This window comes from Piliocolobus tephrosceles, chromosome 1 (genome assembly GCF_002776525.5).
Source record: "Piliocolobus tephrosceles isolate RC106 chromosome 1, ASM277652v3, whole genome shotgun sequence".
NCBI classification, from domain to species: domain Eukaryota; kingdom Metazoa; phylum Chordata; class Mammalia; order Primates; family Cercopithecidae; genus Piliocolobus; species Piliocolobus tephrosceles.
Genome location: NC_045434.1, coordinates 137,689,890 through 137,714,532, shown reverse-complemented (window position 1 = coordinate 137,714,532; position 24,643 = coordinate 137,689,890). Strand labels below are relative to the sequence as shown.

The 24,643-nt window shown below is 39.8% G+C and overlaps 1 protein-coding gene and 1 long non-coding RNA gene across 2 annotated transcripts in view; one reads left to right on the top strand and one right to left on the bottom strand.

Moving 5' to 3' along the window:
• The window catches only part of LOC111540355 (uricase), an 89,778-nt gene extending 72,615 nt beyond the window's left edge, over nt 1-17,163 (bottom strand). The window contains exon 1 of the mRNA XM_023208658.2: nt 17,107-17,163. Within this exon, the coding sequence (XP_023064426.1) occupies nt 17,107-17,157 (51 nt within the window). The 5' untranslated portion in view covers nt 17,158-17,163. The remainder of the gene's footprint in view (nt 1-17,106) is intronic.
• Nucleotides 12,907-24,643, top strand: part of LOC111540370 — a 13,048-nt gene continuing 1,311 nt past the window's right edge. The window contains exons 1-2 of the long non-coding RNA XR_002730962.1: nt 12,907-13,031; nt 19,831-19,897. This is a non-coding gene — a long non-coding RNA (uncharacterized LOC111540370). The remainder of the gene's footprint in view (nt 13,032-19,830; nt 19,898-24,643) is intronic.

Genomic DNA, 24,643 nt, shown 5'->3' with positions numbered 1-24,643 from the left:
GGAGCAGACAAAACAGGTGTCCTGGTGAGATGGCGGCAGCGAATGTTTGCCTGTGGTGTGCAGGAGGAACATGAAAGGAAATAAAGTTGTCATGGAGAGAAAGGATGCGCTGAAGGGGGAAGGGTGAGGTTGACAGTTTTTGACACTGAGATGGGATCCAGAGAACAGAGAGGCTGAAAGGACTGAAATGCTGATTCAATGGGAGAGTGAAAGACAGAGCTGAAGTCTGCAAGGGGTTTTGAGAATTTTTTTGTTTGTTTGTTTGTTTGTTTGTTTGAGACAGAGTCTCGCTCTGTCGCCCAGGCTGAGTGCAGTGGCGCAATCTCGGCTCACTGCAAGCTTCGCCTCCTAGGTTCATGCTGTTCTCCTGCCTCAGCCTCCCAAGTAGCTGGGACTACAGGCGCCCGCCACCACGCGCAGCTAATTTTTTGTATTTTTAGTAGAGACAGGGTTTCACCATGTTAGCCAGGATGGTCTCCATCTCCTGACCTTGTGATCCACCCGCCTCTGCCTCCCAAAGTGCTGGGATTACAGGCATGAGCCACGGCGCCCAGCCTAGGCTTCAATTTTTTAAGCCCCTACTATGTACCCGGCATACTAGGGGAGTAATCTGCACATTATCTCATTCAATTCTCATTTATTTGTTGCCCCCATGTGAGAAGTCAGTATTACTCCTATTTTACAGAATATGAAACTGAAGCTCAGAGAGATTAAGTTATTCTTTTCCCAAGGTCACTCAGCTAGTAAATGACAAAGGTAGAATGATAATGTTCCCCAGGCTGTAAGCTCCATACTGTGTAGTTCAGTCTTGTGTCCTCAGCAGCAAACAATTCCAAACACATTTAGAAACCTAAAAAAATGTTCAAGAAAGAAAGGAAAGAAGGAAGAAAAATAAATCATAAATTAATGACAAAAAATGAATAAAGGAAGTAAGGAAGGACTTGACAGCCCACGTGCTTTCCTCTATATTCCGTTGCCTCCTCAAAATATATGGTCTAACAGGATGGCAAAATTTAATTACCAGCTGTAAAACATGAAGAAGTCCTCCAATTGCTCCCTTCTTCTTCCCCCACCATTCACACAGGATTTTATTTTTAAATCAGAGCCTAAGCTAAATTAAGATTTCTACATCAAGCCTTCCTGGTTATCTTCTATCTGTCCTAAATTGTCATATGGAGGACGTAAATAAAGCAATCTGTTCTTCTCTAACATGGATCTTTCCAGAAACTATCACAACTATCAGTTTCATGCCAATCCTCCCTCCGCTTCCATTAAAGTAATGAAAATGCATCTAGATTCCTCTGAGGACAGAAACAATTGATATGAAAGAAAATTCAGCTGGATTTTGCTGGTCAAAAGCTGAAGTGAGAACAAGAAATGTTTTGTGTCTTTGCAGACTCACAGGGAAGTACTTTCTCACCACAGTCACTCACTGGAAAGGAGAACATTTTCACAAGTCTCTATTTTTGCTAAATATTTTTAAGAGTGTAATGTTATAATAAGAGAAAACTTAGCACTTGTGTACAGGCTCTTGGAATATTTTCAAGGACCCTCATCAATCAAACCCAGCCTCATGACACTCACTGCTGCAAAGTGTTGTTAAGCCTGTGACTGCCAGGGAGCTGGTGTGAGACCCTCTAAGTAGGTTGGAGGCAGGCAGACAATAGTCTCAAGTTCATGAGAACAGGGATCAGACCTCCAAGGGGCAGGAGGAAGTACAAAGTGAAACTCGTTGGCAATCTTCAGCTAGCAAATCAGGTAGTTTTTGGAGGTCTTCTGTAGAGTAATATGTTGATGGTATGTGGAGGCTGTTCTGGGAATTCAGGGATGAGAAGTTGAAGGACAGTGGGGACCCACTGCCCCTCCATCCAGCACAGCTCTACTCTTACTTGTTTTATAAACTGGACATCCAAACAAGGCTTCTTTTAAGCAAATATCATGCTGATTAAACAACAACAACAACAAACAGATAAGCTCCAAATTTCTTTCTAGTTCTAAAAATATGCTATGATTATAATTCTATGAAGCAGCTACCCTAAAGGTGGAACGCTGATATTTGCCATGGTTTAAGGAGATCTGTCAGGATCTGTTTGTTCAAAAATCTATCCTGTAAAATTCTAGATGGAGGACTGAAGGAGGAAAGGTGGCTAGGAGAGACCCAGAGTGCTCTTGGGATGAAGGAGGTCTGTCAAGTGATCCTGAGGGAACCTCAAGGAGTCAAAGGGCAGTGTAGGGGCCCTGAGGGCCTGTAAAGGAGAAGGGCCTTGAACAAGACTATGGAGTGCTTAGGAAAATTCCACACTGCAACTAAAACTGGCCCTAAACCCAGAGTAGGCAAAAAGCTGGGATTCTTTCTCTTACCAAGGGAAACATAATTAAGGAAACACAGGTGATAATCCTTCCTAGAACTGATAGAGCTATTCCTTAAGGTCTGAATACTGGGTTTGTGTCAAACTAACAAGCTTGGCTAATGAGAGGGAATTAGCATCTATAATAAGACAAGGTGAAATAAATGTTTAAGAACTTTGGAAATGGATGGGAAGTAGAAGGATAAATGAAAATAGATCTTTGTCTATTCCAAGCCTGAGGAGGAGAGAAGACAGAGATACTCAAATCCATGGTCAATAAAGAAAAGGTGATGTTCTACACATATTTGTAATATTTTATGTAGCTAGGATTCATTTTTAGTTTATGACTAATAACACCTAAGGATGGTTGCTATTAGTAGAAAAGTATAAATAGGAGGCAATCTATACATTCACTAGGCTACTTCTTTTGACTCTTGAAAATCTTCATCCTCCCACAGCAGCCTGCACATAGTAAGCATTCAATAGATGTATGTTGAATGAACAAACAATGAAAGATTTTTGTGAGTATCAAGCCATGGGATAGACCCTCTGTGCAGCGAGTGGTGGGGGAAGGTGGATCCCTGAGAGCTCTCATATCAGTGTTAGTGGAACATCTCCAACACTATTATAGATTCCAAGACTCAAATTAATGATACCTGTGTGGAAGAGTGCCATAAGGAATCTCTGCAAATTAAAAAATACGCTAAACCTCTTACTAGCAGTATATATAGAAACCGCAGTCTGTTGTCAGGGACTAGTTTGGGGAGTTATAATGTTAAAGTTTTCCAAGCATTAATTACAAAACATAAAGTGAATTCAGTATGATAGCAATGCAGTGCAGTCAAGTGCATTTAATGTAATTCTAGGAAAACACAAACAGTACAACACAAATAAAATCTTTTCTGGAAAGTAGGACTGGTGTGAAAGCTGGTGTAAGTTGCACACCAGCTGTGTGACTGGTGTGAGTTTCTACATATAAAAGAAAAGAAAGTATCTTTTAATATTGTTTCTTGTCAACAGACCTTCCTAGTTGAAATTGTGTGAACCTACATTACTACAGTCAGGAACAAACTGCTCTTTTCCATCTAAATGTCCTAAATTCATTCTACATGTCACAGTTTCGTAATATGGGATGTTTCTAAAAACACAAAATATTAATTAGAATCATGATTGTATCTCTATTCCCAAATCTGATCACTTGTTTTTTAAATAAAAACTTCCTTGATGACTACTATTCAGCCAGTGGTTCAATATTCCAGAAAGGATTCCCTACTTTGTGTTCAACTTTTTTATTATATGGTAACTCATTATTAATAACAAACCTTAATCATGACAAATACCCCTGGAAATTAGTAACAAATTCTCAGTTCATGAGGGCATGCATATTCCGGAATAGATGATGGGGTGATTATAAAATCAAAATCCAGGCTGGGCACAGTGGCTCACGTCTGTAATCCCAGCACTTTGGCAGGCCAAGGCAGGCAGATTACCTGAGGTCAGGAGTTCCAGACTAGCCTGGCCAACATGGGGAAACCCCAGCTCTATTAAAACTACAAAACTTAGCCCCAGGCATAGTGCCGGGCAGCTGTAATCCCAGCTATTAGGGAGGCTAAGGCAGGAGAATCGCTTGAACCCGGGAGGCAAAGGTTGTAGTGAGCCAAGATTGCGCCATTGCACTCCAGCCTGGGTGACAGAACAAGACTCCATCAAAAAAAGAGAAATCAAAACCCAGTCTTCTAGCCATCCACTCTATTTTCACCCTTGTCCTCTTTAATTCCATTATGAGCACTGCAGACTATTAAAAAAAATCAGAACGTTTCACTTCTTTGCTCAAAACTGCACAATATCTAAAATGCCAAATCCTTATAGAGTCTCTAAGATCCTGTCTGGTCTCATCCTCTATGACTCTACCCCATGTGTACTGCACAGCACAGCTGGAATAGAGTACATATTTTCTACTCAGGATCTTTGCAAGTGCTGTTAACTGTGCATGGAACATTCTTCTTCCATATATCCCCTCAGTTTGCTCTCCTACTCCTCAACAATTTCACTCAAATATTTTACCTCTTAGGTAAGGGATTTCCTGCCACCTTATCTAACACTATAGTATTACTCCCCACTGTGGACATTACTTCTCCCCTTTATCTGTTTTATTTTTTATCCTTAGCACTTATCACCATCTTACATAATAAATATTTTACTTTAGTATCTTTGCCAGTCCTCCCAACTAGAAAATAAGCTGTACGAGGGCAGAGTGTTTCTATTTTGTTCTCTGCAGTAAAAGAGTGCCTGGTACCTAAACAGGTACAAATATTTGTTGAATGAATTGAATGAAGTCAAATAGCACCAACTGCCTGAACCAAAAATAAATAGGAAAAAGTGAAAAAATATGTAACAAATTCATTAAGCTTTAATACTTTGTACCTGCTTTTTTTTTTTTTTTTTTTTTTTTTGACAGGGTCTCTCTCTGTTACTCAGGCAAGAGTGCACTGACACAATCATAGCTCACTGCAGCCTGAATTCCTGGGCTCAAGCGATCCTCTCACTTCAGCCTCCCGAGAAGCTAGGACTACAGGCACATGTCACTGTGCCTTGATAATATTTTAGTTTTGTAGAGACAAGTTCTCACTATGTTGCCCAGGCTAATCTCAAACTCCTGGCCTCAAGTGGTCCTCCTGCCTCGGCCTCCCAAAGTGCTAGGAATGCAGGTATGAGCCACCACACGGGGCCAACCAATTGCTTTTGATAAAATTAAAACACATATAAATTGCATCCTCTGATTAGTGGATTTTTTCATTTATCCAAAGGTTTCTATCTTCTATCCCACAAAAACTCCCAAAGATGATGTAGTAAACAGCAAAAGTAGTGCTTTGTTTTTCATTCACTGTCTCTATTCCTCACCACAAACTTAAAGGTACAGTAAGAGAGATTAGGAGTAATAGCAAAAAAACATAGATAATATCAAATTGGGCAAACAGTCTCCGGAAAAAAGACAGTTTGTCTTATCAATGGAAGTTATCAAGTGTGGGCACCACATGATTTTCTTTAAAGAGACACCCTATCTGGTTTGAGTTGTTGAAGCCACTGAATTACATACAATAGATATATTTATAGATAAATAGATACGTATACATACACACATACAGGTATATATACACACTCACGGACTAGAAGATAATTCTCATTACACAAGGAGGCAGTGTTGTGCAGAAAAACAAAAGGTTCTACTTCCTTAGAGTCAAGACCCATTGGTGTGCTGTATTCAGGAGACCCATCTTATGTGCAAAGACACACATAGACTCAAAATAAAGGGATGGAGAAATATTAACCAAGCAAATGGAAAGCAAAAAAAGGCAGGGGTTGCAATCCTAGTCTTGGGTAAAAAAGATTTTAAACCAACAAAGATCAAAAAAGACAAAGAAAGGCATTACATAATGGTAAAGGGATCAACACAACAAGAAGACCTAAGGATCCTAAATATATAAATATATATATACAACCAATACAGGAGCACCCATATTCATAAAGCAAGTTCTTAGAGGCCTACAAACAGACTTTGACTCCCACGCAATAATAGTGGGAGACTTTAACACTCCACTGTCAATATTAGACAGATCAACAAGGCAGAAAATTAACAAGGGTATTCAGGACTTGAACTCAGCTCTGGACCAAGTGGACTTAATAGACATCTACAGAACTCTACACTCCAAATCAACAGAATATACATTCTTCTCAGCACCACATCACACATATTCTAAAATTGACCGTATAATTAGAAGTAAAGCACTCCTCAGCAAATGCAAAAGAATGGAAATCATAACAAACAGTCTCTCACATCACAGTGCAATCAAATTAGCACTCAGGATTCAGAAATTCACTCAAAACTGCACAACTACATGGAAACTGAACAACGTGCTCCTGAATGACTACTGGGTGAATAACGAAATTAAGGCAGAAATAAATAAGCTTTTTGAAACCAACAGAACAAAGACACAACATACCAGAATCTCTGGGACACAGCTAAAGTAGTGTTTAGAGGGAAATGTATAGCATTAAATGCCCACAAGAGAAAGCAGGAAAGATCTAAAATCGAAATCCTAACGTCACAATTAAAAGAACTAGAGAAGCAAGAGCAAACAAATTCAAAAGCTAGCAGAAGACGAGAAATAACTAAGATCAGAACAGAACTGAAGGAGATAGAGACACAAAAACCCCTTCAAAGAATCAATGAATCTAGGAGCTGGTTTTTTGAAAAAAGATTAATAAAATAGATAGGCTGCTAGCCAGACTAATAAAGAAGAAAAGAGAGAAGAACCAAATAGACACAATAAAAAATGATAAAGGGGAAATCACCACTGATCCCACAGAAATACAAACTACCATCAGAGAATACTATAAACACCTCTACGCAAATAAACCAGAAAATCTAGAAGAAATGGATAAATTCCTGGACACTTACACCCTCCCAAGACTAAACCAGGAAGAAGTCGAATCCCTGAATAGACGAATAACAAGTTCTGAAATTGAGGCAGTAATTAATAGCCTACTAACCAAAAAAAGCCCAGGACTAGATGATTCACAGCAAAATTCTACCAGAGGTAAAAAGAGAAGCTGGTACCATTCCTTCTGAAACTATTCCAAACAACAGAAAAGACGGAATCCTCCCTAACTCATTTTATGAGGCTAGCATCATCCTGATACCAAAACCTGGCAGAGACACAACACAAAAAGAAAATTTCAGGCCAATATCCCTGATGAATATCAATGCTAAAATCCTAAATAAAATACCAGCAAACCGAATCCAGCAGCACATCAAAAAGCTTATCTACCATGATCAAGTCAGTTTCTTCCCTGGGATATAAGACTGGTTCAACATACACAAATCAATAAACATAATCCATCACATAAACAGAACCAATGACAAAAACCACTTGATTATCTCAATAGATGCAGAAAAGGCCTTTGATAAAATTCAACACCCCTTCACACTACAATCTCTCAATAAACTAGGTACTGATTGAACGTATCTCAAAATAATAAGAGCTATTTATGACAAACCCACAGCCAATATCATACCAAATGAGCAAAAGCTGGAAGCAGTCCATTTGAAAACCGGCACAAGACAAGGATGTCCTCTCTCACCACTCCTAGTCAACATAATTTTGGAAGTTCTAGCCAGAGCAATCAGGCAAGAGAAAGAAATAAAGGGCATTCAAATAGGAAGAGACAAAGTCAAATTGTCTCTGTTTGCAGATGACATGATTGTATATTTAGAAAACCCCATCGTCTCAGCCCAAAATCTCCGTCAGCTGATAGGCAACTTCACCAAAGTCTCAGGATACAAAATCATTGTGCAAAAATCACAAGCATTCCTATATACCAATAATAGACAAACAGAGAGCCAAATCATGAGTGAACTCCCATTCACAATTGCTACAAAGGGAATAAAATACCTAGGAATACAACTTACAAGGGATGTGGAGGACCTTTTTAAGAACTGCAAACTACTGCTCAAGGAAATAAGAGAGAACATGAACAAATGGAAAAACATTCCATGCTCATGGATAGGAAGAATCAATATCATGAAAATGGCCATACTGCCCAAAGTAATTTATAGATTTAATGCTATTCTCATCAAGCTACCATTAACTTTCTTCACAGAATTAGAAAAAAAAACTACCTTAAATTGCATATGGAGCCAAAAGAGAGCCCATATAGCCAAAACAATCCTAAGCAAAAAGAACAAAGCTGGAGGCATTACACTACCTGATTTCAAACTATACTGCATGTCTGCAGTAACCAAAACAGCATGGTACTGGTATCAAAACAGATATATAGACCAATAGAACAGAAGAGAGGCCTCAGAAATAATGCCACACATCTACAATCATCTGATCTTTGACAAACCTGACAAAAACAAGTGATGGGGAAAGGATTCCCTATTTAATAAATGGTGTTGGGAAAACTGGCTAGCCATATGCAAAAAACTGAAACTGGACCCCTTCCTTAAACCTTATAGAAAAATTAACTCAAGATAGATTAAAGACTTAAACATAAGACCTAAAACCATAAAAACCCTAGAAGAAAATGCAGCCAATACCATTCAGGACACAGGTATGAGCAAAGACTTCATGACTAAAACACCAAAAGCAATGGCAACAAAAGCCAAATTTGACAAATGGGATCTAATTAAACTAAAGAGCTTCTGCACAGCAAAAGAAACAATCATCAGAGTGAACAGGCAACCTACAGAATGGGAGAAAATTTTTGCAATCTATCCATCTGACAAAGGGCTAATATCCAGAATCTACAAAGAACTTAAACACATTTACAAGAAAAAAACAAATAACACCATCAAAAAGTGGGCAAAGGATATGAAAAGACACTTCTCAAAAGAAGACATTTATGCATTCAACAAACATGAAAAAAGCTTATCATCACTGGTAATTAGAGAGATGCAAATAAAAGCCGCAATGAGATACCACCTCATGTCAGTTAGAATGGCGGTCATTAAAAAGTCAGGAAACAATAGATGCTGGAGAGGATGTAGAGAAATAGGAACACTTTTACGCTGTTGGTGGGAGTGTAAATTAGCTCAACCATTGTGGAAGACAGGGTGGCAATTCCTCAAGGATCTAGAACCAGAAATACTATTTGACCCAGCAATCCCATTACTGGGTATATACCCAAAGGATTATACATTACTATAAAGATGCATGTTTATTGCAGTACTGTTCATGATAGCAAAGACTTGGAACCAACCCAAATGCCCACCAATGATAGACTGGATAAAGAAAATGTGGCACATATATACCATTGAATACTATGCAGCCATAAACAAGGATGAGCTCATGTCCTTTGCAGGGACATGGATGAAGCTGGAAACCGTCATTCTCAGCAAACTAACACAGGAACAGAAAACCAAATACCACATATTCTCACTCATAAGTGGGAGTTGAACAATGAGAACACATGGACACAGGGAGGGGAACATCACACACCAGGGTCTGTCGGGGGCTGGGGGACTAGGGGAGGGATAGCATTAGGAGAAATACCTAATGTAGATGACGGGTTGATGGATGCAGCAAACCACCATGGCACGTGTATACCTTTGTAACAAATTTGCACATGTATCCCAGAACTTCAAGTATAACAGAAAAAAGACACATTTACCATATGACCTAGCAGTTTCATTCCTGCCTGTCTACCACAAAGAAATAAAAATGTATGTCTACCAAAAAAATCTACAACTTTTGAAATGTTAAACTCTTTTCAGCAGTAATTCAAGTCTTTACTTCATTTAAATGGAATCTGCAGGTGTCCAGGGCTTTGCCCATGATGAGTACCATGTATTTTCCTTCTGGAATTCTATCAGTTTCTGATTAACTCACTCTTAGACATAAAGGTATTGACCAGGTGTGCCAGGGAGATTAGAGTTACAGCTCAACAAACTCAGAAATCAGCTGGAGTAATGAGTTGTGCTTGCAAAATCAACTCTGAATTATTACTATTAAGTATATTTTCTCCATGGAACATTAATAACAAGCTAGCTTTCTTCTGCTATTAGCTTTCTCCCAACCCTATTTACTCTCTTCTCAGGTGGTGGGTGCTCCCTAAAGTGAAGTCATTTTAAATGCCACCTGCCTAAAACAAATCAAAATTAGAAAGGAAAATCTGCTACAGGACAATAATGCAATGCATCCCAAGTCCAAACAAGCTACTGGTTCAAAGTTTTGAATAATTAGCACCACAGTCCTACTTTTTATGATACCAAAAACTGTTTGCTAATAGAACTATATCTTTTTTGAAGATAGATGGTATCTCTCTTGGTGTCCTCCTACAGCCTAATCCAGGAGCCTGGGTGACCCAGTGAGTTGCATTTTCACAAATTAGTTTCTGGAGAACAGGGGTATGTGCAGAGCTCTCCCTAGACTCTTATAAGTATATCCAAAGATCCCTCTTCCAAATGTTACACATCACTTCTTTTTCAATTCTCCCCTCTATATCAAATCAATGTTGACACATATTTGGATTTGATGAAAAGTAGATTGCAGGAAACTGTTCAGATATCAGGGTAACCTGAGCATGCTTTATGATTAAAAGCAGAATTTTTTTAATTGAAAACTCAAGATACTTCAAAATTCATTGAAGTTAGATATAATTTTTTTTCTATTATACGCAAATAAGACAGCTTAACCATATGCTCTTGACTAACGTTGGGGCTCAAAAAAAAATACCTCAAAGTGAAGGCCTAAGAAGCAGCCTCAGAGCAAAGTCTCTCTCTGACCTTCTCCTGCCCTCCTGTCTCTCACCCCTCCCTCTAGTCAAGCCTAGTCTAGAAACTAGAATCCAGGGCTGGGCACGGTGGCCCATGAGTGTAATCCCAGCACTTCGGGAGGCCAAGGCAGGCAGATATCTTGAGGTTAGGAGTTTGGGACCAGCCTGGCCAACACGGTGAAACCCCGTCTCTACTAAAAATACAAAAGTTAGCCAGGCATGACGGCGGGAGCTTGTAATCCCAGCTATGTGGGAAGCTGAGGAGTAGAATTGCTTGAACCCAGGAGGCAGCGTGTGCAGTGAACCCAGATGGCGCCATTGCTCTCCAGCCTGGGTGACAGAGCAAGACTCCATCTCAAAAAAAAAAAAAAAAAAACTAGAATCCCTCTTCCCTAAAATGGGTCATAGAAACCAAAGCCAGCCATAAAGTCTAAAACTGTTACTCTAACCTTTCCCACCACCACCTTGTGTAATAGTTGGCCATAAAGAAATTAAGACCCTCATTCCAGAGAGGTCCTACCCCATACCCATGAGAAGAAATCCTTCACAGAGAGAGGCCAAGAAAAATCTGAACAGACCTTGCTGAGTTTTCCCACTCAGTCCATTTGCATTAGCTCATGCCCTTTATTCTAATCACAGTTCTACACAGCTGTCCATACTTTGTTGAACCTAAGCACAAAAATGGACAGTTTTTCCTGTATCTTTGGGTTTTCATTCTGAAACCTCCCATGTCAGGTAGAATTATGATCAAACACATTTTAAAAGGCAGAGATCCCTTTCTTCAGAATAAATCCCAATTCAAATCCCAATTTTTAAATAGATAACACAAGGATATCCTGGTTGAAGTGGGAGTGGAGGCTCAGGCCCCTTTGACAGCCAGCATCACTACCCCTCAGACCCCAGAAACATCTCTGTCCAACCCTAGAGTTCTGCAGGAACTGGTTTGAATCCACTGCTCAAGACATTCTTAATTTTATTGTGGGATTAAGTCAAACTGCCAGAGTGATACACATTTGAACAGTGATTAGGCCCTTGTAGAATTAATTCTCTGAAAGTACTAAATCAAATGTGCTCAAATTGTATTGAGATACCTTATTTTAAAATTAAATGAAACTTAAGAAGTAACCCAAAGACCTGTGCTACCTGGAATCATATGTAGTAAAGTGGCCAAAAGTGCAGACTTCGGAGCTAGGCTACCTGGGTTTGAATCCCAGCTCTGCCATTTATTAATTGTGTGATCTGATGCAAGTTATTTAACCTCTTGTGCCTTTGCTTCCTTATCTGTAAAAGGGAGATGAAGACAATAATATTACCTACCTCAGAGAATGCAGGGAGAAATTAATGAAATCAAGCAATTACAAGAAAGTTATTTATTATTTATAAAGAGCCATGGAAAATCCTTTCCTTTAGCCCTCAGTATTAAGAAAATTTGTCGGGCGCAGTGGTTCACGCATGTAATCCTAGCATTTTAGGAAGCCAAGGCGGGCAGATCGCTTGAGCTCAGGAGTTCAATACATGGTGAAACCCCGTCTCTACAAAAATACAGAAATTAGCCGGGTGTGGTGGCACGCACGTGTAGTTCCAGCTACTTGAGGGGCTGAGGCAGGAGAATCACTTGAACCTGGGAGGTCAAGGCTGCAGTGAACTAGGATTGCACCACTGTACTCCAGCCTAGGTGGAAAAGTGAGACCCTGTCTAAAAAAAAAAAAAAATAGAAAGAAAGAAAAGAAAAGAAAATTTATCTATACCCTGAAAACTGAATTATTTTTATTTTGAAAACATTGTAAGTTCTTCTTTATTGTGGTAAAATGTAAAACTAGGTCTCCACTTCTCTTTCAGGGCCCAACGGAAGCACACTAGTCAATCTTTCCCACTGAAAGCACGCAAAGTCTCAGAATTTTTTGCAACAGAGATCTCCAGGTAGTTACTCTTAAGAAATCAAAGTTGGCACATAAGTACAACCTACTATTCTCCCACGGCTAGAAGTACTCCTTCCAGTAATCCACCCTGTATTCTATGTGGGAGAAAGAGCAAAACCAAGGAAATGAATACAGAGAAATACCAAGCATATTCATGAAATAGCAGATATTCAAGAAGTCAGTGTAAGTTTTTATTTATCAAACACTAATATTGATAAATATTAATTCTAAACAATTTAAATTTCTTTTAAATTTTAAAACATTTTACTACTCTAAACATTTTAAAATACTATTAATATTAAATAATATGAATTTCATAGTAGCCCTTTGAAGTAGATACTACTATCCTTGTCTTACAGATAAGAAAATTGAGGCAAAGAGAAGTTAAGAAGCTGCTCAAGATCACACAGCCAGTAAATGGTAACCCAGGCAGTCCAACTGCAGAGGTCAACTTTCAACAACCCTGTGATGATGCTTCTCTTTGAGGGTAAGAAAGAGACAATGTCAGAGCCAGACTTTAGGGGCATTAACCTGCTAGGAGGAAGCAGGATGAACTAGGAGGGTGAACAATAATAATTACTATTATGTGTTAAACACTTATTATATGTTAGGCACTGTACTGAGTATTTTACTTATGTTCTTTAATTCTCACAATTATTTGAGATCAACACAATTATTATTTCCACTTTAAAGTTAAAGTAATTAAGGAACAAAGAGATTAAGCAATGACACCAGATAGTAACTGGCAGAGCTAGGTCTCAAACCCAGTTCTACCTGACTCCAAACTCACATTCTTAACTACTCACAAGATAAGACTTTAAGTTACGTACGTGAAAAACAATAGGAATGAAGAAATAAAACAATGCAGGACATATTGTGAAGGAGGAATCCATGAAGTTTAGCAACTGTTTCAGCTGTATCAGAGAAAGGGGAGGAGTCAGAGATTACTAAGGTTTGAAGGGTGAGTAGCTTGAAGAAGTGACACTGTTCAAAGAAACAGGGAAGTCAGAAAGAGCCAAGCTTCGGAGATGAAGATGAGTTCATACTTAGACAACCCTCATTTCTAAGCAGGGAAATACTGTATGGAGAAGAGAGCTACCAATTTCATGTTAGTTTATGCCACTCAGCCACCCAGATTCTCCAAACCCCATACAGAGACTGGACTAGAACTCCTGGTTCTTGTCCGCCTGAACAGACTTTTCTGACCTCCTCTACTATTTGAATAATCAGCCCAATTTTAAAAGTTAAGTCAGAAGGAAAAATTAAAAAGAGTGATTAAAAAGGGGGTGGCCTTTTTTCCTCCAGGAGTTTCTGGTCTGTGCTTAATTCTAAAGCAACCAACACATGTCTCTGCAGAATAGCCAGCAGCATTTTGGCACAAGATACTCATGGATTATCATAATAGGCAATGCTAACCAACTTAGCAGAAATAAGAATTTAACACTTTTGTGAGAACTACTGCTTACTCTACACCCACCATGATCACCAAAAGTTTTCTCTGAAAAAAAAAAAAAAAAAAAACTCATGATTTGTGGTTAGAATGTCAGGTTTCTGCCATTAATTAGTTATGTGACCTAAGCAAGTAACTTGATTTTTCTGTGCTCATGTAGTTCCCTCCTCTACTAACTGAGTGGGTTGGCTATATTCATTTTAACTCAGATTTAACTAACATTTACTCAGCCGATGCTAGGATTCTTTCTAACACTTTATATTCATTTTTCAAAATGGTAGAAAGAGGCAAAAGGTCTTGAGCCTTTGAGAGCTGAAAGCAGTGCTGTAGTTCATTTCATGCAATTCTCTTAGTTTATAAACCAAGAAAGTGAGACCCAGAATCTTGACTCATTGTGGACAAAAAGCTAGTTAGCAACCAAGTCCAATCTAGAACTAAGCCCTGATTTGCCTTCTTGGGCTTTTCCCGCTATACCACATTGTCCTTTCTACCCTGCTAGTTTAGGAATGTTTGTCTTAGATCAACTCAGAATGAGTTACAAAAGGAAAAAATACAAAGCCTGGCTGATCTGAGAGAGATTTATATGTTGGATTTAAGTTGTTATAAAATAAAATCCCATAACACTTCAACTGCAACATAAAAGTATTAGGCTGTTACATGCTTTTTATAGCACAGTATAATGGCTAAAGCTTAAGGCAGAACTTCTGTTCTTACTGCCATAGACACAGCCTAACTTCCAAACGGTTACTCTGAAGTTGTGAATCCTGAGACAACAAAAGAAAGGTGGTGGTGCCCTGCCCCCACCCCGCACCAACCTGAGTAGCTCACTTGGCCAAGTCTGCATTTGGTGCCTACTTTTACTTTGCCACTGGAGGAGCAAAGGAGGTAAAAGATGTTCAGAGTCAGGTAGACAGGAAAGAAGGGGGGTGAGGGAGGGTGCCAGCCAAGCCCTTCAGCAGCATTGCAGATCTCCATCTCTAATTCCCCATCTCTTTACTTCTGGCTGTAAGAAGCATACAAAAATAGGGGAACAACAAACACAAAATTCAAAAACAGAAACTCTAGTGAGAGTTGGTGTGGCACCTGCCGTAGGCAGAAGTACACACTGCCTACGCCAAGAGCTGGCTCTGCTCACAACTTCCTTGCTGAGCTGTGAGGTTTAATAAGACCACCTGGTCAATGCCTTAGGTTCCTTAGACACAGGCATTAAATGAGCACAGAAAGACTAATAAATAGAACTAATTCATTGTTTTTCTAAATAAAGAGTCTTTCTACCTTCTAAAGGAGTAAAAATGAAAAAGATAAATTTAACCACATTCAGCTAGGCACAGTGGCTCACACCTGTAATCCCAGCACTTTGGGAGGCTGAGGTAGGCAGATCACCGGAGGCTGGGAGTTCAAGACCAGCCTGACCAACATGGAGAAACCCCTACTAAAAATACAAAAATTAAATACAAAATTTAATTGTATCTAAAAATACAAAATTAGCCAGGCATGGTGGCACATGCCTGTAATCCCAGCTACTCAGGAGGCTGAAGCAAAAGAATTGCTTGAACCCAGGAGGCAGAGGTTGTGGTGAGTGGAGATTGAGCCATTGCACTTCAGCCTGGGCAACAAGAGCGAAACTCTGTCTCCAAAAACAACAACAACAACAACAATAAAAATTTAACCACATTTTTCCTTTGAGGTAAAACAATCTGGACCACCAAATAGCTGCCCACTCTGAACACAAGCAAGCATATCTCCTCTGACACTTGCATGTCAAGTCTTTCTAAGGCCCTTTTCTAATTGATAGGCTTTATTATATTCACAATCCTACATCGGATGTACATAATACACCTCTTATTCTAAAATGAATATTTTTAAATCACACTAGTGTTCATTCATTTATTTATTCATCAGCAAATATTTATTGAGTATCACCTATGTGCCAGGCACTGTTCTGAGTGCTAGGAATAGAACAGTGAACAAAATAAACAAAAATCCTGTGCTCATGGAGCTCACCTTCTAGTTGAAATCTCTCCGTCTTTATTTTCCAAGTACTCAATTTAATAAATGCTTGTTAGCCCAGGCGCGGTGGCTCACGACTGTAATCCCAGCGCTTTGGGAGGCCAAGGCAGGCAGATCACCTGAGGTTGGGAGTTCAAGACCAACCTGACCAACACGGAGAAACCCTGTCTCTACTAAAAATAAAAAACTAGCTGGGCATGGTGGCATGTGCCCGTAATCCCAGCTACTCAGGAGGCTGACACAGGAGAATCTCTTGAACCCAGGAGGCAGAGGTTGCGGTAAGCTGAGATCACGCCACTGCACTCCAGCCTGGGTAACAAGAGTGAAAATTCATCTCAAAAGTAAATAAATAAATAAATGCTTGTTGAATGAATAATAAATAATATTTGGGATAATCTGGGAGAATCAGATGAATTATACATATTGTCTGTGAGCCATATAGAATCTAAGATAAAATGTATGAATTTAATTAATCCTTGAATTTTTACCTCCATTTCCTGTCAAGTCTCTTTTTCACTTCTGCCAGCCTGCTGCAAAATAAAATAATTTCCTAGGAAGTACTTCTTCCAAGGCACAGAGTATAAAATATCAACAAGGCCGGTCGCAGTGGCTCACGCCTGTAATCCCAGCACTTTGGGAGGCCAAGGCCGGCAGATCATGAGGTCAAGAGTTCGAGATCAGCCTGGCTAACATGGTGAAATCCCATCTCTACTAAAAATACAAAAATTAGCTGGGCATGATGGTGGGGGCCTGTAATCCCAGTTACTTGGGAGGCTGAGGCAGGAGAATCGTTTGAACTCAGGAAGCAGAGGTTGCAGTGAGCCGAGATCACACCATTGCACTCCAGCCTGGGCAACAGGGCAAGATTCCGTCAAAAAAAAAAAAAAAAAGAAAAAGAAAAAAAAAAAGCCAACAAAAGAGAAAGAGGCCCTTACAAACAGAAAAGAAGAGAGAGAGCCTGGTAGTGATCACCCTCATTCAGTGAAGCCCTACAGTTAGAGATCTCGTGCCTCTATGCCAAGCATCAAATGTTTAAAGACCCAATAAAGTAGCATTTCAAAAACCAACACTAAACAAATTAATAACCTGGCTGAACACTTACTTCAAGGAGGTTCAGAGTTGGCCCTCTAGAGCATGGCCTTGGGGGTTCCATGTTGGTTTACGTTCATCTGGACCCGGTGCAGTACTGCTGACTTCCGTTTAGTGGCAACTTCATTTTCATAGTGTCCTGGGTGGTGCAGCCTGAGGAGGGGCGGGTCAGGCAAACAGGTGTTTCGTAATGCAGTCAGGTACAGAGCAAGTCCTTTGCCTCTGGGAAGTAAAGTTAAAAGGATAAGAGATTATGAGAGAAATCCACTACAGCATCAAGAAATGGCAGCAAATGTGGAAATGTGGACGTCAAAGCCTGGGTAATTAGTAAAGCAAATCTCCAAAGAATAAAATGGATGAAGTCATCTTTCACATTCCCCTTCTAAGCTGACTGGATGAAAGAATAAAGGGATTTATTATTTTATCAGGAAATCAAAAAAGAGAGAGAGAAAAAAGAAATATCAGCATGGCACAAGCATTTGCTAGCAAAAATAATGCTAAATTTGTCTGAAGGTAGCTTCCACTTAGAAGGCAAACCTATAATGAAAGGAACAAAATAGGCTTTCTTTGCCATCACTAAAGCAAACTACCATTTATATTACTACCAGCTACATTCATATCCAAAGAAAACAGATGAAGTCAAACACAAGTTTTCAAATACTACCAAGGATATACAGGTAAAAAGAAATCACAGGCCAGGAGCAGTGGTTTGCACCTGTAATCCCAGTACATTGGGAGGCCAAGGTGAGAGGATCGACTTGAATCCAGGAGTCTGAGACCAGCCTGGGTAATGCTAGGAAACCTAGTCTTTTAAGGAAAAAAAAATTTAGCCAGGCATGGTGGCATGTGCCTGTAGTCCCATCTACTCAGCAGGACACTGAGGCAGAAGGATTGCTTGAGCCCAGGGGGTCAAGGCTGCAGAAAGCCATTATCAAACTGCTCCACTCCAACCTGGGTGACAGAGTGAGACCTGATCTCAACAAAGAAATCACAGCAAGTAAACTACAAACATGAAAAGAATAGAAAGTGGTTCTGTGGGCCGGGCACGGTGGCTCAAGCCTGTAATCCCAGCACTTTGGGAGGCCGAGATGGGCGGATCATGAGGTCAGGAGATCGAGACCATCCTGGCTAACACAGTGAAACCCTGTCTCTACTAAAAAATACAAAAAAAAAAAAAAAAAAAAAAAAAAAAAAGAAAGTGGTTCTGTGGGGTCCAGAATATAAGCTACTTCCATCATGAGGATAGTAGTAGTAAGAGGTGGGTCCAAATCTTGATTCCCATCTTTGGTTATCCTCTCAAACAGTCCCCTGTAAGAGGGATAACTTCACTACTTAGTAATGACAAAGCAATTCGAAGCAGTTCTCTGTTTAATTAGAGGAATTCAAATACTGTAATAACGAGCTATAGCTCTAAGATGCATATTAAAATAACATTCAAGATAATTGTGACTTTTGTGAAATGGCCTCTAACACAACATGCAGCTGAAACATCATGTATCAGAATGGTTTGGGAATGGGAAATGGATGGGGGAACGGGGGTGCAGGTGTATGAGAAGAGGAGGCATAAGTGCCCCTTTTTTAGTATTTTATTGTCGTTGTTGACTAATTCCAATTGTTTGCTTTTGAATGCTTAAAAATATTTTAAGGGTATTGATTCCACCTTATCTTTCAAATTTTCAATTCTCTCTCCAACTTCCTTTACTGACTTTCCCTTCCTTTCAGTGCCTTTATTCTCCCTGTTTGCCTCAGTCTTCTCTGTACTGCAAAGTTCCAAGTTTCTGTGGCAGAGAAATAAATTAGGTAAGGAGAGGGGAAAAAAGTGTGATCAGGATTAGAGGAAAAACCATTTTAGCTTCCTTGGTCTCTGATTCTATCAGAACGTCTATGTAACCTGGTGAAAATAATTGCAGAATGTGGCAGTCATGGAAGCTTAGGAAAGAAACTCCACCATTATAAATTCCAGCCAAGAAACATGTTAAAACATTCAGTCATTTATTGCACCCACATACAATCCACCATCTGGATTCACATTACATAAAAGCATACAGAAAGCTTTGCATGCCAGAAGTTGAAGGTGTGCATGAAAAAGTTGACTAAATCACCCCTAGCCAGTGACTGAAAAGCCAGTGTTGCAGATGAACAGGCTGTGTGATGGGAAGTGTGGCTTCTGATAGCTCTTTCGGATGATTTGAAAAATGCATGAAGATTGTTCCTCTTCAGATATAAGCATCATCATTGCTGATATTACAGTGACTAAAAGAGCTACTGTGTACCCAGGAAAGCAACCCAATACATCAAGTAGTAAATTTATACTACCCATCTGTGGGTAAAATATAAAACAAAACATAAAAACAAAATGATTATAAAGAATGATAATAAAGACATGTTGAAAGGCACCATCATTTTTATTACTAAGCTACTGAAGTATTGTGAATTGTTAACTTGCTTTATGTTCTTCCTTTGTGCCTTTTCATTTTTGTTCTATCTCCAACCTGCACCTCCCATCCCCCAACATTCAAGCACATAGATAATTATGTGTTTATGGCCTCTGAGTAGCTTTGGGGCAGGATGGGAAGCATAAGAGGCCTGCAAGTCTTTCTCATTATTCTTCCAAAGTCTTGGGATAACACAAGTGTTTTTGTGAAGGAGATGTTTCTATACTAAACATAAAAAAGTGTCATGATCAGAAATATAAAGTTAAAAGGACTTTCACAAGTAGAGATTCCTCCTGTTCCAGGTTGGTGACTGAGGGGAGAAGAGAAGGAGAATGAAGAAGGTCTACAGGTTCTGAGAGCAAAGCAAATGTGAGTCCATTTCTTGCCAGCACACAGGTTCAGCACCAAGACCCAGAGAGATAAAGTCTGTCTGCTGTGTCTAGGCTGATAGGAGTACAACAACCTTAGTACAAATTTTCCAGCAATTTTCAGCAGATAAAAGTAAGTTGATCATCCTCCCAGGTGATAGATAAATTAAGGTTCTTAGCTTAGAAGCGAACTGCACCTGACTTGAGCAGAATTTGTTACCTCAAGTAAACATGGAATTTACTGGAACATTATGGGGAAATTCAGGAAATCAAAGGCAATCTGGGAACCTAGCTTCAGAAAGTGAAATAACTTCGGTAACCTGGATAACCGAAAGTGCAGCACCATCCCCTTGAGGTGCTGATACCAGATGGATCAAACCTAATCTTGTCCTATCCTTAAGTCACCCCTCACAAAATTCAAATTCCTGAAGGAGTTGGAAGACTCTTGCTTAGATCCCTTGCCCAACCTTCAGCCAAGGAGAGTAAGACAATTTATTTCATAGTGGTAGGACACTGTAGGCATTGGGGGTGGGTAAGTCCCCAAAAGAAAATCAGGTGCGTTTACAAAAAAAAAAAAAAAAGAATGGATGCTGAGTAGGCATAAAAAACATATGCTCACTGCAAATGGCCACTTTAGAAATACAAAAATCTCTCATATATTTAATTACTTTTTAATACATTGCTTATGTGTGAAAATCAATTGGAAGAAGTTGGAGTTCAATTTGTCTGAACACTAAATTCATTGTGTCATTCCTGCTTCTAACTATTTATTGGCTCACCATTACCTCCAGTAAAGCTCCAAATTCCTTCATATTCTTCTAGTCTCCCCTACTCAACCCTTCTCAACTTTAATTCTCTTCCTTCCCTGCACCTATGTCCCCATAATATTAAGGGATTTGCATTTCCTTGAACACATTATCCTGTTTCATATTTATGACTCTTTACACATGCTGCTCTCTCTGTTCAGAATTTCCCTCCCTATTCCTTGTCTTCCTGGAGAACTTACTCAATTCAAACACCTCCTCTTTAGGGAAACTTCTAGGGTACCCTTTTCTCCCTAACACTCTTTCCCCCACCATTTTTTTTTCTTCATCTCAGTTTCCCCACTGTATATCTTGCATATGCCTCTAGCTTTTTTTTTTACTGTGTTGTAATCATTTGTTTTTATGTTTGTCTCCCCTACAAGTCTGTGAGCTTTTAGGGACCGGTTCTGAAAAAATGGGTGTTAAGTGAGTGAAAGAACTAATGAACTTTCCAATCAGACACTGTCTTAGTCCATTTGGATTACTATAAAGGAGTATCTGAGGCTGGGTAATTTATTTTATTTTATTTATTTATTTTTGAGACTGGCCCAGGCTGGAGTGCAGTGGCATGATCTCGGCTCACTGCAACCTACACCTCCCAGGTTCAAGCCATCTTCCTGCCTCAGCCTCCCAAGTAGCTGGGACTACAGGCACCTACCACCACACTCAGCTAATTTTTGTATTTTTGGTAGAGACAGGGTTTCACCAGATTGGCCAGGCTGGTCTCAAACTCCTGACCTCAAGTCGTCTGCCCACCTCAGCCTCCCAAAGTGTTAGCATTGCAGGCATGAGCCATCGCACCTGGCCTGGGTAATTTATTTTAAAAAGAAGTTTATTTGCCTCACGGTTCTGCAGGTTGTACAAGAAGCATGGTGATGGCATCTCCTTCTGGTGAGGGCTTCAGGCTGTTTCCACTCATAGTAGAAGGTGAAGGAGAGCCAGCTGTGCAGAGATCACATATTGAGAGAAGCAAGAGAGAGGAAAGGGAGAGGCCATGTTCAACAACCAGCTCTCCTGGAAACTAAGTGAGGACTCATTCATTACCATGAAGATAGCACCAAGCCATTCATAAGGGATCTATCCCCAAGACCCAAACACCTCCCAATAGGCCCCACCTCCAATCCTGAGAATCAAATTTCAACCAGAGGTTTGAAGGAGTCAGATAAACCAAGTTATAGCAGATACCAACATTCCCCAAGAGCCCACTTTGCCTGGAATCATACATAGCAGGTGTAGTAAGGAAGGATGTTTACTAAAGCAGTAGCTCACTACCAGTGGTATGCAGATCATCAATGGGGAGGGACACATGGTTTCATTAAAATTTCCAAATATTCACTCTCCTTAATCCCCATGGTCACTTGCACGCTTAATGTACCAATGTACCATTTTCTGCCTCTCTTATTTGCCCGTATTGTTTCTGCAAATTTTTAATCTATCTTCATTTCAGATCTGTAGTGGTAAAATCCATACTCCAAAATACTATATGCTTAATTACTAATGAAATACTTGGTTTTATATGGTGAATCATTTCATAGCATAGCCCCTAGGAATATTGGCTCAGGAACCAGATGGCCTGGGTGTAGATACTGGCTCTGGTTGCGTGACTCCACAAGACATTTAACCTCTCTGTGCCTCAGATACCTAATCTGTAAAAATGAGGCCCCTAATAGTACCCAACCCATTAGATTGGTGAGAGGATTAAATCAGTCACAGATGCAAAGCACATAGAACATTGTTTGATCTTAAAAAGAGCTAAATAAATGCTAGTTGCCATCATTATTCCAACAAAATGTACTCCCTACCATAGTATCACAATGTTTTTAATCATTACAATAATCCAGTAAATAAGAAGTATAATAATAGAATGTATGTAAGCAGGAGTTTTATTTGTTGCCACCATAGTAGGATCCAAGTTCTTTAGTGAAGTAATTTTCAGGACATAAGATTCAAAACCACTGCAATAGAGAATTACCCTTAAGGAATCAATAAATGAATGAGGGAAATAGGATAAACAGAATACCAACCTACCCAGCAACATTTCAACATACCTTTTCATGCAAGAGGTTAGTAAGGGGGAAATAATTAAATATGATTCAAAAGAGGTTACCTAATTTGAAGTAGCGAGAGAGGAAGGGAACTGCCCTTTAGGGGGAAAGCAGCAGTTCAAAGAGTCTTGGCTGGGAGCAATGGCTTACACCTGTCATCCCAGCACGTTGGGACGCTGAGGTGGGCAGCTCACTTGAGCTTGGGAGTTCAAGACCAGCCTGGCCAACATGGTGAAACCCTGTCTCTATGGGGAAAAAAAAAATTAGCAGGGCATGGTGGCGTGCACTTGTAGTCCTGACTACTCCACTGAGGAGAGAGGATTGCTTGAGCTTGTGAGGTCAAGGCTGCACTGAGATGAGAACGCACCACTGTACACCAGCCTGGGCAACAGAGCGAGACTCCATCTTCTCCACCCCCTCCCCCACAAAAAAAACAAGTCTTGAACTTTGTGAAAAACAATTTTGCCCCACCTAGTTTGGGGAATTAGAACTAATTAATGAGTCCACTTACTTCATGAATTAGTATTTATGTTTTCAGTCAGTCTTATTTCTTGGGATCAGAACTGCAAGGTTTACTAATCAGATACATGTCAGAGAGTCCCATCTCATTTATAATAGTCCCCCCCTTATACTGGGGATACATTCCAAGACCCCCAGTGAATGCCTGAAACTACAGATAGTACCAAACCCTATATACACTGCTTTTTTAAATTCATACATACCTGCGGTAAAGTTTAATTTATAAATTAGGCACAGTGAGAGATTAATAACAATGACTAATAAAATAGAACAATTACAACAATATACTGTAATAAAAGTAATGAGAATGTGGTCTCCCTCTCTCTCAAAATATCTTATGCTGTATTTACCCATTTTCGGATCATCGTTGACTTCAGGTAAACGAAAGTGCAGAAAGCAAAATCATAGGTAAGAGGAGCCTACTGTCCTTGGAAACTGACTTCTGTTAAAGAAAATTTAAATAATTTATCCTTTCATCACTAGGTCTGTAAGTCCAGTTGAAATTGGGGCCATACAAAACTCACTGTCCTGATTTTCTAGGCATGCTGGTCACTTTGATGTTTTATAACGTGATATGTTATAGTTGTTCAGGAGTTTCCAACTTTATTTCTATGGTAAGATGCTTAGAAATCCAAAGTTTCTCGTAGTTTTTGCTTATTACAAGTTGACTAAGGACATTGCATTTTATGGCAGTCTTGAAAATAAGCCCTGGCACTAAAGTCTATGGTCAAAGATAAAGTGATCTTAGTGAGAACCAAGCCTTTAAACTACTAAGATGATTGAAATAGTTTGCCCTCCTTCCTAATCTCATAGGGTTAGCTCTTCTTGGGATGTGTATTAATGAGTAAACTAATACTGGCTACCAAAAAAAAAAAAAAAAATAAAAAAAAACTTCTGTTTTAGCATTTAAAATTTTTTATTTTTTATTTTTTATTTTTTAGTTTTAGTTTTTGAGATGGAGTCTTGCTCTGTCACCTGGGCTGGAGTGCAGTGGCCGGATCTCAGCTCACTGCAAGCTCCGCCTCCCGGGTTTACGCCATTCTCCTGTCTCAGCCTCCGGAGTAGCTGGGACTACAGGCGTCCGCCACTCGCCCGGCTAGTTTTTTTTGTATTTTTAGCAGAGACGGGGTTTCACCGTGTTAGCCAGGATGGTCTCGATCTCCTGACCTCGTGATCCACCCGTCTTGGCCTCCCAAAGAGCTGGGATTATAGGCTTGAGCCACCGCGCCCGGCCTAAAATGTTTTAAATCTTCACTTATGTTTAAAACAGGATATTTCTGTGTTGCCCAGGCTGGAGTGCAGTGGTGTGATCATAGCTCACTGCAGCCTCAAACTCAAGTGATCCTCCTGCCTCAACCTCCTGAGTAGCTAGGACTACAG